This window comes from Eleutherodactylus coqui, chromosome 12 (assembly GCF_035609145.1).
Source record: "Eleutherodactylus coqui strain aEleCoq1 chromosome 12, aEleCoq1.hap1, whole genome shotgun sequence".
Lineage (NCBI taxonomy): Eukaryota > Metazoa > Chordata > Amphibia > Anura > Eleutherodactylidae > Eleutherodactylus > Eleutherodactylus coqui.
In genome coordinates, this window is record NC_089848.1 from 73700201 (window position 1) to 73718106 (window position 17906).

General features: G+C 44.8%; 2 protein-coding genes across 2 annotated transcripts in view; both read right to left on the reverse strand.

Annotated features, from left to right (window-relative positions):
• The window catches only part of ALS2CL (ALS2 C-terminal like), a 703387-nt gene that overhangs the window by 250523 nt on the left and 434958 nt on the right, over positions 1-17906 (reverse strand). The window lies entirely within an intron of this gene.
• PTH1R (parathyroid hormone 1 receptor) overlaps positions 12697-17906 on the reverse strand; it is a 210624-nt gene continuing 205414 nt past the window's right edge. Inside the window, exons 12-13 of the mRNA XM_066584858.1 lie at positions 15466-15507; positions 12697-14196 (exon numbers count right to left, since the gene is read on the reverse strand). Coding sequence (XP_066440955.1) covers positions 13831-14196; positions 15466-15507 — 408 coding nt within the window. The 3' untranslated portion in view covers positions 12697-13830. The remainder of the gene's footprint in view (positions 14197-15465; positions 15508-17906) is intronic.

A 17906-nucleotide genomic window follows, 5' to 3' on the forward strand; every position in this document is an offset into this window, starting at 1 on the left:
AGCAGTGGGCCAAGCTGTCTCTTCCCCCTCCTCCTCATCCTCCTCATGCTCCTCCTCCTCCTCCTCAACGCGCTGAGATAAAGACAGGAGGGTGCTCTGACTATCCAGCGACATACTGTCTTCCCCCAGCTCTGTTTCCGAGCGCAAAGCGTCTGCCTTTATGCTTTGCAGGGAACTTCTCAAGAGGCATAGCAGAGGAATGGTGACGCTAATGATTGCAGCATCCCCGCTCACCATCTGGGTAGACTCCTCAAAGTTTCCAAGGACCTGGCAGATGTCTGCCAACCAGGCCCACTCTTCTGTAAAGAATTGAGGAGGCTGACTCCCACTGCGCCGCCCATGTTGGAGTTGGTATTCCACAATAGCTCTACGCTGCTCATAGAGCCTGGCCAACATGTGGAGCGTAGAGTTCCACCGTGTGGGCACGTCGCACAGCAGTCGGTGCACTGGCAGATTAAACTGATGTTGCAGGGTGCGCAGGGTGGCAGCGTCCGTGTGGGACTTGCGGAAATGTGCGCAGAGCCGGCGCACCTTTCCGAGCAGGTCTGACAAGCGTGGGTAGCTTTTCAGAAAGCGCTGAACCACCAAATTAAAGACGTGGGCCAGGCATGGCACGTGCGTCAGGCTGCCGAGCTGCAGAGCCGCCACCAGGTTACGGCCGTTGTCACACACGACCATGCCCGGTTGGAGGCTTAGCGGCACAAGCCAGCGGTCGGTCTGCTTTGTCAGGCCCTGCAGCAGTTCGTGGGCCGTGTGCCTCTTATCTCCTAAGCTGAGTAGTTTCAGCACGGCCTGCTGACGCTTGCCCACCGCTGTGCTGCCACGCCGCGCGACACCAACTGCTGGCGACGTGCTGCTGCTGACACATCTTGATTGCGAGACAGAGGTTGCGTTGGAGGAGGAGGAGGAGGAGAAGGAGGGTGCTTTAGTGGAGGAAGCATACACCGCCGCAGATACCACCACCGAGCTGGGGCCCGCAATTCTGGGGGTGGGTAGGACGTGAGCGGTCCCAGGCTCTGACACTGTCCCAGCCTCCACTAAATTCACCCAATGTGCCGTCAGGGAGATATAGTGGCCCTGCCCGCCTGTGCTTGTCCACGTGTCCGTTGTTAAGTGGACCTTGGCAGTAACTGCGTTGGTGAGGGCGCGTACAATGTTGCAGGAGACGTGGTCGTGCAGGGCTGGGACAGCACATCGGGAAAAGTAGTGGCGACTGGGAACTGAGTAGCGCGGGGCCGCCGCCGCCATCATACTTTTGAAACTTCCGTTTCCACAACCCTCTACGGCAGCATCTCCAGGCTGATAAATTTGGCTATGTGCACGTTTAACGCTTGAGCGTGCGGGTGCGTGGCGGCGTACTTGCGCTTGCGCTCCAACAGTTGCGCTAGCGACGGCTGGATGGTGCGCTGACAGATATTGGTGGATGGGGCCGAGGACAGCGGAGGTGAGGGTGTGGGTGCAGGCTAGGAGACGGTGGTGCCTGTGCCCTGAGAGGGGGGTTGGATCTCAGTGGCAGGTTGGGGCACAGGGTGAGAGGCAGCGGTGCAAACCGGAGGCGGTGAACGGCCTTCGTCCCACCTTGTGGGGTGCTTGGCAATCATATGTCTGCGCATGCTGGTGGTGGTGAGGCTGGTGGTGGTGGCTCCCCGGCTGATCTTGGCGCGACAAAGGTTGCACACCACTGTTCGTCGGTCGTCCACACTCTCAGTGAAAAACTGCCAGACCTTTGAGCACCTTGGCCTCTGCAGGGTGGCATGGCGCGAGGGGGCGCTTTGGGAAACAGTTGGTGGATTATTCGGTCTGGCCCTGCCTCTACCCCTGGACACCGCACTGCCTCTTGCAACCTGCCCTGCTGCTGCCCTTGCCTCCCCCTCTGAAGACCTTTCCTCAGTAGGCGTAGCAAACCAGGTGGGGTCAGTCACCTTATTGTCCTGCTGCTCTTCCTCCGAATCCTCTGTGCGCTCCTCCCTCGGACTTACTGCCCTTACTACTACCTCACTGATAGACAACTCTGTCTCATCGTCATCTGCCTCCTCATGCACTGAAAGGTCTTGAGACAGTTGCCGGAAGTCCCCAGCCTCATCCCCCGGACCCCGGGAACCTTCCAAAGGTTGGGCATCAGTCATGATAAACTCCTCTGGTGGGAGAGGAACCACTGCTTCCCAATCTGAGCAGGGGCCCGAGAACAGTTCCTGGGAGTCTGCCCGCTCCTCAGAATGTGTCATTGTAATGGAGTGAGGAGGCTGGGAGGAAGGAGGAGCAGCAGCCAGAGGATTCAGAGTTGCAGCAGTGGACGGCGCAGAACTCTGGGTGGACGATAGATTGCTGGATGCACTTTCTGCCCTCCACGACAGGACCTGCTCACACTGCTCATTTTCTAATAAAGGTCTACCGCGTGGACCCATTAATTGTGAGATGAATGTGGGGATGCCAGAAACGTGCCTCTCTCCTAATCCCGCAGCAGTTGGCTGCGATACACCTGGATCAGGAGCTCGGCCTGTGCCCACACCCTGACTTGGGCCTCTGCGTCCTCGCCCGCGTCCACGTCCTCTAGGCCTACCCCTACCCCTCAGCATGGTGTATTACCAGTAGTGCAGAAACAGAACGCTGTAATTAAATGTGCCGCTTATTGGCCTGTGGTTGGAGGCTGACTTCGCTTACGGAACGCCAGGAAAGAATTTTGCGCAAGCCTGCTGTAACACTTAGCTGGCTGCGTATGAATTAGGAGGACTACTACACCCAGCACAGACCCAGAACACTGAGGACAGTCACAGGCAGCCCAAATAGATTTTTTTCCCCAAATGTTTTTGCAAAGGCCCACTGCCTATATTCAATAAATATGTCTTCTGTCCCTGCCTCACAATATATGTCTTCTGTCCCTGCCTAACCACCACTTCTGGCCCTGGAGTATTACTGCAGGGCGCAATGCTCTGCACGGCCGATATACCCCCCCAAAAAATGTGCAACACTGCAAAAAGCAGCCTCCACAGTACTGCACACGGTTAGATGTGGCCCTAAGAAGGACCGTTGGGGTTCTTGAAGCCTAAAATACTCCTAACACTCTCCCTATAGTAGCTCCGGCACCAACAGCACTTTCCCTCATCTATGTCAGAATAAATCTGTGGCGAGCCGCGGGAGGGGCCGATTTTTATACTCGGGTGACACCTGATCTCGCCAGCCACTCACTGCAGGGGCTGGTATAGGGCTTTAACGTCGCAGGGGGAAGTTGTAATGCCTTCCCTGTCTTTCTATTGGCCAGAAAAGCGCGCTAACGTCTCAGAGATGAAAGTGAAAGTAACTCGAACATCACGTGGTACTCGTCCCGAGTAACGAGCATCTCGAACACGCTAATACTCGAACGAGTATCAAGCTCGGACGAGTACGTTCGCTCATCTCTAGTAACAACCTGTCCAATAAATTGAACACACTTTTTATCCTGCACAGCGAAAGTTATAAAGAAAGCAAAAAAATTGAGCCAAAATGCTTTTATTGTTCATTTCGCCTTCCAAAAAAATTTCAAAAAAGACATTTGTACCTCAAATTGGTACTACTATAAAATAGAGCCCGTAATGCATAAAAACAAGTCTTCACGGAGCTCCATCCTTGAAAAAAGAAGGTACTCAGATAGAAACAAAAACTTCCACTTCTACTAATTGAATCGAGAAGGTAAAATCATGGATTGAAAAAGGAGAAGGTACTAAAAAACAATCACTCTGTAAATGACCCAACGCGCTCCACATTTTACTTTCATTTCCACTCGCCTTGCTGCACCACTATACATCCTTCTTCATCATATACATTACACATCGGTATAATCACTTTACATACCATCACAAGACTATTAACCAGCAATTAACCCTCGCAAGGCCTTGCATTAACACAAGAATCCATGATGCCATAAAGTACAGTTCTTGTGAGTACATCACCCTCACCCTGGCCAGGGATTTCATATTACCTAGTCCTGGGGGTAGTAGTACACTCAGGCTTATACGATACATCTTCGAACACTCGCTTCCACTTTCTTCTTCATCTGCACTGCTCTCAGACCGCAGACCTATTAAAGCGTCTATTCATCTGTGGCACCGCTGCTGCGGTGTCCAGCACTGTGGAGAGGGAGACTCCCTCTCCTCCCATGTACTGCGGGCATTTAAACCCGGGAATCTGGTCACTACTCCATCATTAGCTCGGCCCCAAGGTCATTTGGTCCATGGCTACTTCTCAATGTGGGGATACAGCCTGTTGCCTTGCTTGTCTCACATGGCATCCACCACTTTAAAATAGCCTTTGCTGCTGTGGGTCACACTGCTTTCGCTGTTATTCTGCTGAAGTTGTGTCAGAAGCTGTGACGCAGCCCTTAAACCCTTTATGGTGCCTGGTTGTATGCCAAAAGTTTTCTTGCGCACATGGAAAAGTGATCATAGCCTAGCCTTGTTTATTTCCCTGTCCAGGGGCAGATTTCCACAGCGATGGGGACAGAACTTAACGACAGCAGCTATCATGGCTACTGATCTGAGCGGCTGTGCACCACTTCTATGTTAGGGGTAGCAATGTTCAGCGCTACCCCCTTACACCATCAACTGTGCTGAACACCCTTTCTGATAGCACACTGGCAACAGGGCAATCAGGAACCTCTATAGTATGTTGTGCCAGCTCCGAACACTTGTCAAATTAGACACCCAGAAGTCAAAGGGTCCAACACCATGTCTGAGTACATCCACGTGGGAGCTGACATAGTCTTGGACCATCATGTCTTTGTCCAGTAACCCGAAGGGCCGGATTTCCATTACATGCAGCTGTGCAATACTTGCGTTCTGTCTCGTTGCTCATGGATGGTTGGAATGGTATTTTTTTTACGTTCCCATAGCTGGGGCATAGAGGGCTGACTGCTGACCTGGGACAAGCTGGAATATGGGGTAGATGTCAATGTCAGTGAAGGTGGTGATGATGGTGGCGGCTCAACTTCAGCTCTCCATTTCCCACTTTTGGCTTTGAAACCTGAAATTTCGACAGAGAGGCCTAAAGTAGGCACGCTACTGCCCCTACACAAAACAGTCCCTTTGTGCTCAGAAGCTACTGCATGATCAGGGAGGGAGATGGAGGAAGAGGCAGCTACAACAGCGGAAGAGAGAGCAGGATGAGGCTGACTCTTTGCCATCTGGCTCAGGTGGTCTCTACAAGGCAGCACGTGGTGGGAGTTCATGTGGATGTGTTTTTAAAGGCCCATTTAGACACAACGATTTTTGCTCAAAATTTGCTCAAAAGCCATCTTTTGAGCGATAATCATTGTGTCTAAATGTGACTATCTTTCAGTTTTCTGCTAAGAACGACAGTTTTCAGTTCTACTTAAAAACCATCATTCGACAGAACAGCTGATAAGCAGGATTGCATGCTGTGTTCTGCCCAGGGGAGAACTAATAACAGCTTATTGTTTTGTCTCAGCTGTTCTCAGCTGTCAGCAGGACGACACACTGTGTCTGCTGTCCATGGTGCTGGATTCCCCATGGGGAGTTAGAGATTACATTGTTTTGAGTTGTGCAACAGCTCCCAGAAGCTCATTTGCACGCAAATAAAGCTGATAAAGTACTAATAACAATTAGTGCCTATTAGTACTTTATGCACAAAATTGCTGATCTTTCAATCTTTTGAAAGATTATTTGTGTGTGTAAATGGGCCTTTATGCCTACCACAGATCTTACAGATGAACACTCTTCTGTTATCAGCTGCAGTTTAAAAAATGCCCAGGCTGCACAAGTCCTGTGAACAAACCTAGCTGTGGACTTGATGTTCATGCTACTGCAGCTAGTGGTAGCTGATGTTGATGGTACGGCCCTTATGTTTTTCTGCGACACCCTACTCCCTATTTTAACAGACTGGTGCCCTGAAAGACCTGTCTCTTCCTCCTCCCCCTGCGAGCTACTATAATGACTCTCCCTGCCTGTCAATATTGAGTCAAGCACCTCATCCTCTTCCACCTTCATTTCCGCTTTGTCGTCCTCCTCCTCCTGGTGGACTCTATGCTACAGTGAACGGTTTCCTTTTTATGTCTTATTTTATTTTTTTCTTAATTTAGTTCTTCTTTTTGCTTTTACTTTTCAGTTTTATGTAACTTTTCAGGTAATATTGTAATTTGCAGAAACAACAAGTAGCTGCATAAGGCCTGCAAATAATTTATGACTTTGAACAACATCTGAGGCCACTGACACACACTGTGTGTATTTGCTGTTTCCCTATTTGGGATTCTTTTGGTTTATATTGACCAAAAAACACCAACAACTAACTGGGCCGCAATCCCTGGGCAGCACAATGTGTGAAAACAGAAGGCCTCAGGGTACAGTTTGTATCTTTGTGAACTGTCCCTGTTTTGTGCTGTGTAATTAAATTCCCCTCAACCCACTGCTATATGCATAAGGCCTGACAAAAATTGTAGTGGCTGGACTTTGAACAATGTCTGAGGCCACAAACAGAGAACTTGAATATTCCTCCCACTAAAGCTTAGTTGTCTGCCTTCTTTGCTGTTATATATGGTGACAGAAGCAAAAATATACTCTCTGCAGAATATTTCTCCCTATAGGAACACACCACATTTTAGACAGGCATGTAAACGTCAACCTCATTTAACTTATCTGCTGGTATGCAGGAATATATCCCTTGCAGAATATATCTCCCTAACAACAGATCGTATATTATACAGGCATATAAACGTGATGCAGCTTCTCTGTCCTGTGCTCAGCTGTAAAGTGGCCTCTGGTTACACTGTGCCTATATTGTATATGGATAGGTCATGTAATATAGGCGTCCAATGAAACAGCTGCCCATATACAAGATGAAGGACACATTTGGTGATATCATCAAAACACCCTAGCTGTTTATTGGCTGCACTCTGACCTCTGCAACAGGCATTTTTGGAAATTTGATTTTCCCAAAATTTTCACCAAAAATTGGATCAGACTTACCGAATCCAATTTATCAAAAATCAGGGCAATCTTTCTGCCCAGTTAATCAGGTCAAGCAACACTAGTAGCAAACATTAACATGACTATTTTAATGGCTGTTGCTATACCAAATATTAGTTAAATGTTTACTGCAAGTGTATACAGCAGTCGCAATCATTAAAGGGCCACTCAAGTGAAAACACATTTTTCCATTACTGCCCCCTCACCTGATTGCCTGTCACACTCTGGAAGTCTCTTCTGTGTATTCCAGCCACTTACCTGCAGTGCAGCCTCCTGTCTGATGCTTATCAGGCAGCATCTTGAGGCTGAGATTTTTTTACTTTCAGTTTCACATCTACCCTATAGTACCTCAGCACAGCATTAGCCGAGGCTATACCATTTTTGCCTGCTGGAGGATCAGTTTAATTATAATTACTTCTATATTCACCTAAATAAGTTACTGACCATAAGTAAACAGAAAGATGAGCTGTGATCTCCTCTACTACAATTATGTGATCATCATCAGTAACTGTGACAAGAAAGTCTGTATTCCTGTCTAGGTAGTTTCTGTGGTGCACTCCATGCAACAGCATCACAGAGACTGAGAAAATGACTAGTTTCAGACATCATAACCCCAAGTAAATCTGAGATGATCAGAATTAAAATCACATAGCCACCATTTAAGGAGAAAGAGGCCAAGAGATTCAGACAGAAACAAATAACTAACCAAGGTAACACTAGCTTACTTATATATATACTGGGGGATAGCTACATATTGAATGAAGAATAACAGTCACCGGAGTGGTGCTTTAATATGACTGATGGATCTCGATTTTTAGCATTGTAGTACACTGTAGAAATCAAAATGTGTTACATGTCAAGATAATATTTGCTATATCTGTACACACGTTACATAAACTTATCGTAAGCCTTCATTTATGCAGACAGTCTGATTAGGTGATGAGATGCTACTGTGGAAGGGAGTCAGAACTTTTTGGAAAAAAAGACTAGCTAGCGGAAGCAGGGGGCAGGCCTGGGGCCCTTGGATTTCACTTGCCTTACGCCCCCTATATATTTAGACAGGTCTGGCCAGGCACAGTGTATCTCCCATGTTTACTTCTGAAGTCCTGATTACACGACTGCAGTACCTGAACATTGAGTGGAAGAAAAGAGCAGAGAGAACAATACTAATGGGCGCCTGATTGTGCCCAATGTAACTCTGCACCCGGGGCACATGCCCTACCGGTCCCCTCACAGTTATCCCTTCTCCCCTCTACCTACCTGTCTATTTCTCTGTTTCTATACTCTTCTTGTGTCATGGGTGGGTATACTGACGTGGATGCACCTCCCCTCTCACTACCATCTTTACTGTGGGAACAGTTTGCTTCCCTAAGGTAATGGTTCCCCGCCCTTGTCACTTCTTCTAAGGTGATATAATACATTGTTCTCTGAACCAACAATTTGTAGTATTTTTCACTTGCAGCCAAAAAAACCTCATCCATTTCCCATGGGCCTCTTCTATTGTTGAACACAGGTTCCCACCCGGCGGTGACTTATTCATAACTCCATCTATATTCTGAACATGCACTTATCCCTCCTAAATAAGTAATAGCTGCAGCTGCACGACAACTATTGGATGTAAGTCAAGCAGCCACTTAACCACTAGAACTTCATGGAACGTGTTCAGCAATTAGCGCGACTGACTTCATATATTATATGAAGTGGAACATCAGCGAACTGGAGAGGGGGAAGGAAAATCTAGAAATAATGAGAGAAATGTTAAAAGATAATAGAAAATAATAATATTAATGCACTAGTAGATAGCTCATCCCGGCATGGTGACTGTAATAGCAAATACATCCACTTAGGGGCACAGTTCTTGTCCCAGGGCAATGACTGCAATCTGCATATATATAAACATCCTTGCTCACAATAATTACTTAGTGGAATTAGAAATAATAGTTGAGTGTAGAGTACAAGGCACAGTGGGCTGAGTTTGGATGAGTGGATGGTGCAGCATCGTTCTCCCTCAACCCCCAGCTCCTAGCTAGTGAGTGTGGGCCACAGTGTCCTCTACAGTATAAACAAATAGGTGTCAAGTTTCCCTTTATTGGCCCACATATATGTGCCCAAGCGTGTCATGTGATCATACAACCACATGGTGGCAGTATTTTGGTCACAAACCGACTATATATATATATATATATATATATATATATATATATATATATATATATATATATAGAGAGAGAGAGAGAGAGAGAGAGAGAGAGAGAGAGAGAGAGAGAGAGAGAGAGAGAGAGAGAGAGAGAGATTATATGATGACCTATGCAACTATGACTTATGCACAGGATAGGTCAGAAGTAGCTGATCGGGGGAGGGGGGTCCACTACCCAGAACCCCAGCTAATTAGCTGTTTACTGGCGCAGTTGTCGCCCTTTATGGAGCAGGAAGCAGATAGTGTTGTGCATTGTGCAGTCGCCTGGTGTAGTATTGCAGTCACAGCTCCCACTGAAGTGAAGCAAAACTGTACTTGCAATACCTGTTACGATCGTGTGGGCAAACTAAGCATGGGGCCCACACGAACGTGACCAAGAGATACACGCACACAGGTTGCACACGGGTTTCAAGCAACTGGTCCTGTGCTACAGGGAAGATGGCATGGCCCTACCTAAGTGGGAACATCGCCCCAATAAAGTGGTCTTTGGATCTGGGCCCTTGCTACTACTAGGAACCACGCACCAGAACAGGATACATAAACATGCCACATAACAGGGATTGAACAACAGGACACACAGAGCCAGAATACACAGCATACAGCAGCCACAATGCAAACACTAGAAACAAATGATAAGCTGAATATAAATACCAGGTATTAGTTGACATTTTGTACAAAACGTGGAAGCTAGCGGGCCAACTTCACGGCTCCTGGTTATACCGCTAGTACCTACACTAACCAGGAGTCCAGCAGAACCAGACACAGTTCACACAGCACACTGCAACAGGACAGGAACAGATCGCAAGTCATACAGCAAGCTAACACAAAACTGACAGAAAATAAACATGCAAACAGACATGAACCAGCAAGACACAGATCATACCTCACACAGATGAAACTCAGATCTATGTGTCCTCATACAGAGGGGATAGACAGTCAGCCACAGAGCTGACATAGGGTACTGTGTCAGGGATCCACCAACTGACACACAGAGTAAGACATAAGATGTTTGGAGGCCGTACCTGTAAAGGAGGAAGGAAAAAGGAGCTGCATGTGCTGCAGACCAGGGCTATAGGTGACCAAACTGTCTTTAGAGAAGCAGAGAGACACAATCAGACCTACTTGCAAACACAGATCAGAGTGGGAACAAACTGCACAGAACTGATAACAAGTTACACAGCACAGAAGTAACATAACTGCTCACCCTGCAACCCAGATAGACACTGACAGAAGCTGAGTTTATATGTGAGCACAGAGCCAGGGGATTGGCAAGCAGGAGATCACCACACCCAGCCAGCTCAATTAACCCTCAACCACCTGTAGCTGTGCTGCTAGGAAGCTTAGAACTACAGATCCCAGCAGCACACGGAACAATACCATGCTGAGTCACTACACAATGCATAACACTCTTTGCTTCCTGCTACATACAGTGTAACAGCTGCTCTAGTGAACAGCTGATTAGTCAGGGTCTCAGTCTCGGGAAGCTACTCATGACCTATGTTGTAGATAGCACATCAATATTTAAGACCTGGAAAACCTTTTAAGAATAAGCATGCTGAAGCACCTCTTTCCTCTCTGTCTCCCTGTCACATACAGGACTTCTGGAACATTCAAAAACCTTTAGAATTTTGTCACCCCCAGGCATCCTGTCATGTTTAATCCAGCCGAACTGACAAATTGGCTTGACCCCGAAATGCGTATTCACTTACTGGTTCTCTATATTAAATAAAAAGATGTGCTTTCACTATCGTATCTTGAGCCTTCAGCTTTTAACTAGCTTAGAGTGTTGCGCCTAGACCACCAGTATCTTATCACATTCTCTTTCACTTTATAAGAATAGGACATTTATAAAGGAAACAGTCCCAATCTACAACAATTGAGTCACAAATAGTGCATTCAACCCCTTTATCACTGTCCAAAATGCATACAGACCCCAAATCACTTTCCGAAATTAGTACTGACCCACACAAGACTCCCTGAACAAATACAGAACTCAGATCAAACACCCTTAACAAAAACACATCACAGACAAGACCCCATAAACAAATACCAGACCTTAATAAAGTCTGAGGAAAACCATGATATAGTAGGAATACCAGAGATCTAGTTGAATGAAAGCTGTGACTGGGCGGTGAACTTACAGACTTACAGTCAGTATAGAAGGGATTGTAAAAAACAGAAAGGGGGACGGGTTTATCTTTATGTAAATTCCCATTTAAAGCCCACATTACGAGAAGATATATGGGAGGGAGATGAACATATGGGATCTCTATGGGTAGAGATACATGGAGGGAAAAACAATGATAAAATCCTCATAGGGGTTTTTTTATTAACCACCAAATATAACAGAAGCTCCGCATGGGCAGTTGTCATTGAAGTCAATGGAAGCCGTCTGATCCACGGCCCCTCAGCAATTGACATTGCAGAAAGGTTGCGAGACCCGCGTCATCACCTAGCGACAGTGAAGGAAAATCTGTACTGCGCATGTCTGATGGCTCGCCGGCTGGACCATCTGCAGTATAGTAGGCCACCTGCACATGACAAGAAATGGTCACCAGCCGGGCACAGGGTTGGATTCTGGTGCCCAGAACCTGTTTACTTCCATGGGAGAATGCAGTGTGCATGCTTTGAGGTATGTGAAAAAAATATTGTGCAGGGAGGGCAAGGAGGTGTTCCCATTGTCCCCATCACTTGTCGGCGGTGTGATCCTGCGTTATCAGCCACCAGTGGTCTTACCTTTCATTGTAAACCCACCATCTGATAAAAGTGACAGTAAGGCTGCCTATCCATATGTGAGTTTTCATTGCGAGTTCCATGTCAATAAATCGCCTGCGGACCTCGCATGACACACTTTCCATAGGCTAGCTATGGAAAGTGCAGCCTGACGTCCACAAGTGAAGAATCATTGTGATTCTCTGCTCGCAGGATTCAAATTGTGTCATGCTGCGATTTGCCACGATTTTCCATGGTAAGCCTATCTATTAGATAGGCTCTCTGCGGAGACCTGTCAGCTTCCCCCCTGCGGCGGAATATCGCTAGCGATATTCCACCTCGGCCGTGGACAGGCAGCCTTAGGCTGGCTGTCCATGAACGATGCGGTATCCCGCGTCGAAGCTCTGCCACGGGAGCCGCCACCCGGGAGCAGGTGCCGTCGGCGAATCACCGCCGGTCAGCCCTATCTAATAGATAGGCTGACCACGGAGAATCGGGGGAATTCGCTCGGGGACAGGTGTCGGCGCTTTCCATAGTAATGCTATGGGAAGCGTTGGCCGGTGTGATTCGCCAGCGGTTTATCGCCGGCGAATAAATTGCCGTGGACAGGGGGCCTTAGTTTTAACTTACTATGAGAACGAAAGTGCAACATTAAACAATATATATTGATACATTTGTGAAAACAAATAAAATTCCTGAAACAAACTGTTCTGTTCTTGTACGAAAATCCAATTAGGTGAAGCAGATATAACTAGAACTTGGTGATAAAACAGGAACCAATTAAAATATAGCAATAGCAACAACAAAAACAGAGACAACCATATTTCCATCTGAAAATCATATATTTTTCAAACAATGTAAAAAAAAATAATAAAACATTTTTTCCACTTGGTCCTTACATCATTAGTCACGCTCCGTGTACTGCATACAATACACTTGATACATTTGATGCATACAATATAGTTTATCCACATATTTCATTGTTTAAATATATTATTCTTCATTATTTCCATTGTTCATATATTAATGAAAATATATCAGCAGAATTTTGCTGTTTTTTTTTATTGTACAGTTTAATTTTTTTTTTAAACAAACTTTTATATATTTTTTTTTTACCTGAGGCATAAAATGAATAATTTGCTACAGATTTCTATGTTCCCTCAAAAATCAGGGAACTTGTATTCGGCAAGCTGTTAATACTAGAATTAGTTTTCATTTTTTATTTTGAATTTCTTTTAAGGAAAGAAGTTTTCTTGGGCCATAAATTTTTTAAGTTTCCAAATATTGTAACTTTTCACTTGTCTGACCAGATCTCTTATCTGTTTTTGTCAGGTACACATAGATACTATTCTTTCTGAGACCATACATGAGTGTGCAAATTCTGAATTGAATCTCTGAGTACAATGTAATATCAGAACCATAGTTCTTGGCTTGCTGACCATAAAAAAAAAAAAAAAAAAAAAAAATACAATAAAAAATTGAGATACCATATAATAATTATCTTTTCACATGCGTAATTACAATTGTCTTTTTCCTTGTTGAGTCTTGTAGAAAATGCAATCACAATATTTTAAATTCACGTCTCTAACATAGAGGACTGATAAATAATTGACTTAAAAAATAATACAAAAAAAAATTAAAAAATAAAATACATTTATTAAAGAAATTTTACAATTTATCAAATTAACAAACTGGAACATTATAAAAAAATTTATAATCGTTATGTAAAAGATAGTTGTGAATTTTTTTTTGTGCTCCGGTGGTTATGGGATGGTTGGACGTGACTGTGATGTTTTTGTAGTGTTCACCAAAAGTATTGGTAGATACAATTAGAAGTTTGGAAAAAGAAAAAAATCAGTCACGTAATCAACCAAGAAAATCTCCAGTTTCCTGTTATGTCTTTTTCCCCTTATCACCATATCAGTATTTAGCATTTTGTATCCGCTTTGGATTCTTAGAAAACCATATTTACATGACAGTCTCTCTCTCTTCCTCTACAACTTCTGCTGTCGGTCTATCAACATCGTAAACTCCCGACCCATTGAGATATTCCTCGTCTTTGTTATAATGCTCCGGTCCAGAAGAAGGTATTGAGTTTTCAGAAATGGAGCCATTTTTTACATAGCCCGGTAAGTTTCTGTGACCATTTAGGGCTGCGGACACAAGTCTAGTGTTCAGATGTAAGGCCAATGTGCCCCTTGTAGTGACATTAGTGATACTTGTATGGGAAACCATAGGTCCATAGCTATATGTAGTACTTCCACTTCTGGCTTTTCTTTTAAAGTCCAACGCCAATGTCCATCTACTCCAGGATTTCTTAATTTCTGCTTGTACCTGAAAAACAAAAATATGGAAAGAGTGGAAAACAAGACCAGTGAAGTAGACTATGAGGACACTATAAATAGTCTGAGGGTAGACTATAGGTAGACTATGAATAGACTGTGAATAGACTGTGTACCCTCACCTCAGATAGTACAACTCAAAATTACCAAACCTTCATTAATTTAAATTAATTGTAAAAAATTCTATAAAATTTAATGAATTTTCTCCTTTGAAAATTTACGTAAAATTTTGAAAACATCCGAAGCAAGAGCTAAAAGAGTCTATGGTTTTTTTTAAACCTCAAGGCCATGGGAAGCCATGGATATCTGAATGCACCAAATCACAGATAGTCAAAAATGGCTATATACACATAGAATATGCAATATGTTGCAGATTAAACCTTCTCAAGCTCGCTACCTAAATTTTTGATGTGTTAAAAAAATGTAAAAAAACCCATCTCAATTAAAAGCGCTGTTTACTGTTACGATTTTTTTTTAATGAAGTCAATTAAGAAAAATCATGACAAATAATAACCACAGCTTATAGAGGAAAAAGTTGCAGCATGCCCCGTTTTTATCTGTATTCTGAGAAGTTCACAGCCCATCCGGCCGATGGGGTAGACTCTAATCAAGGCATGAAATGATGAGTGTCAAAATGATCTAAGTGCCAAGATTTACTGATGGCTCTAAGATTCTGTTCTTGAACCGAGCCGCCGCTGAGGATAAAGAGTTCTACAAGACCTGTGCAAATAAGGCAATGCTGCAGTACATGGAATACAAATGGCAAAATGTACATATTATACTTGTTATAGTCCTCACGTTGCAGTGCCTGAGGTGGCCATTTATGCGGCGCCCATCAACAGCTCTATAAGTGATCGTGCTGATAAGGGCTTCATTTATATAAAGAATGACTGACAGTCCTGATTTCTGCCAGCGGATGATAAGTACTTGAAGTTACAAGTCACCTTCAGAAACATAAATCACTGGCATTTCCAGGCCAAGTCGGCTTGTTGTAGCCCGTAGGATACTCTTTTGAAAATCAATAGTTCTACAGGGGTTCTGAGACAGAAATGTAAGAAATGTAACCGGGGAGAATGTCTGATATAAAACTTCACATATTGTTATGAAACCTGGCATTTAATGGCCTCATGAGAATTTTACCAACTACTGTTGGTGTGTATAAAGCCCCCAGCCGGTAAAAAAAACAGTCCGAGATCGGGTGAGATGTAGCTGCTTTGTTTCAACTTGTAACTAGTGAATGAAATAAGAAGTCGCTACTCACCTCTCCGTTACAGAAGCAGTAAATGATGGCAACAAAAAATCCCTAAAAAAGAAAATAAAACCTTGTAACTTTCTGGGTCGGAATAACATTGACATAGAGATAAAAATGTATACAAACTTTCATCAGACCCTAATGGGGGGTTTGGGGCTGTTCACATTTGTGTTTTTATCACTCTGGTTTCCATTGCTTCCTGACAGCAAGAATCATGTCGTCTGCAGAGATATTCTTGCTATTTGGTTGCATTGCTCCCTTGATTGACTTTCTACTGAAGTGGATGTAAGAGTGAATTGCTATCAGTCACACATCGATTCAATACTTTGTTTCTGATCATCTTTCCTTTTCATCTTCAGGAAAAAAGAAAATTGACCCACAAATTAGGTGAAGCAGTATTGTGCGTCACAAGAGCCCATTCAGAAGGCTATTTATTCGGGTGCAACACTTATATGTCTGTGTGAATCCGGGCTCCGAAAAAGGAAAGGATGGAAAAAACTATATGAAGAAGATGAAGGTTCAAGATAAGTGAAAAAAGTAACATAGTATGTAAGGCTGAAAAAAGACACATGTCCATCCAATTCAGCCTATTACACCCTAAGGGCTTAGTCAGACGGGCGTTTTTTGCCGCGATTTGCGCATGCGCATGCGTCCGGCGATTTTTAAAAACCATTGCTTCGCAATGGTATCGGACACATGAGCGCTTTTTATGCGCTCGTCCGAAAAATTATAGAACAAAAAATCGCAGATCGCACCTATCTGCGATCTGCGATTCCTGTTCGCTTCTGTATATGCGCTCAATGGGGCCGGCGGCAGCAGCGCCGACCCCATTGAGAACATATAGAAGACAAATCATTCTTCTCTGCCACAGCTGTAACAGCTGTGGCAGAGAAGAACGATGTTTGCCCATTGAATTCAATGGAGCGGCAATACAGCCGCTCCATTGAAAGCAATGGGCTGCCGGCGTGCGCGGGGTTAATTGTCGGGAAGGGGTTAAATATATAAACCCTTCCCTGCAATTCATGCTAAAATGTGTTAAAATAAAAAAAAATTGTATACTCACCTTTCCGCTGCAGCCGGAGTCCAGCCGCGGCCGCTGTCAGTTCTCCTGAACTGCTTCTCGGCACTATTCAGCCGGCGGGGCTTTAAAATCCCCGCCTGCTGAATGATCTGCTCTGATTGGTCACAGCCTGACCAATCAGAGGCCGGTTTCACTCACACACCCATTCATGAATTCATGAATGGGTGAGTGACTGCTGCCTCTCAGCGCTGAGCCAATCAGGGGCAGGTCTGACTCACATCCATTCATGAATTCATGAATGGGTGTGAGTGAGGCATGCCTCTGATTGGCTCAGCGCTGAGCCAATCAGGGGGCAGGTCTGACTCACACCCCCTTCACACCCACTGCAGGACGGCTGCCCGGAGCTGCAGGCAGAAGGTGAGAATGCAATTTTTTTTTATTTTAACACATTTTAGGATGGATTGCAGGTAAGGGCTTATATATTTAAGCCCTTACCGACAATTCATCCCGGGCTCGCCCGCAGCGCATTGCTTTCAATGGAGACGGCTGTATTGCCGTCTCCATTGAATGCAATGCGCTGGACAGCTCCGGCCCGTTTCTAATGAAACGCGGCTAGGAGCAGATTTTCGGGCGATTTGCGGGCGACTTGCGCGCACCGGTCACGCGATTTGCGGATGCGCATCCGTCATGCGATCCGCAAATCGCGGCAAAAAACGCCCGTCTGACTAAGGCCTTATGCTGATCCAGAGGAAGGCAAAAAAATGCCAATGAGGTAGAAGCCAATTTTCCCCATGTATGGGAAAAAAATCCTTTCTGACTCCAATCTGGCAATCTCTGGATCACCAACCCTTCTGAAGTTATTAATGATTATAACATGTAATATTGTATCGCTCAAGAAAGGCATCCAGACCCCTTCTAAACTCTTTTATCGAATTTGCCATCACCAGGTCCTCAGACAGAGAGTTCCATAGTCTCACTGCTCTTATTTATCCATGCCTGAAAGCGCTGCGGAATAAGTTGGCGCTATACAAATAAAGATTATTATTATATTATTACTCTTACAGTAAAGAACCCTCTTCTATGTCGGTGTAGAAAACCTTCTTTCCTCTAGACATAGAGCGTGCCCCCTTGTTACAGTCCTGGTTACAAATAGATGATGGCAGAGATCTCTGTATTGTTCCCTGATATATTTATACATAGTTACTAGGTCGCCCCTCAGACGTCTTTTTTAAACTAAATAATCCCAATTTTGATAGCCTCTCTGGGTAGTTTATTACTTTAGTTGCCCGCCTTTGTACCCACATAAGCTCTGATATGTCCTTTCTGAATACCGGTGCCCATAACTGTCCACAATATTCCATGTGTGGTCTGACCAGTGACTTGTAAAGAGGAAGAACAATGTTCTCATCATGTGCCCCTAGACCTCTTT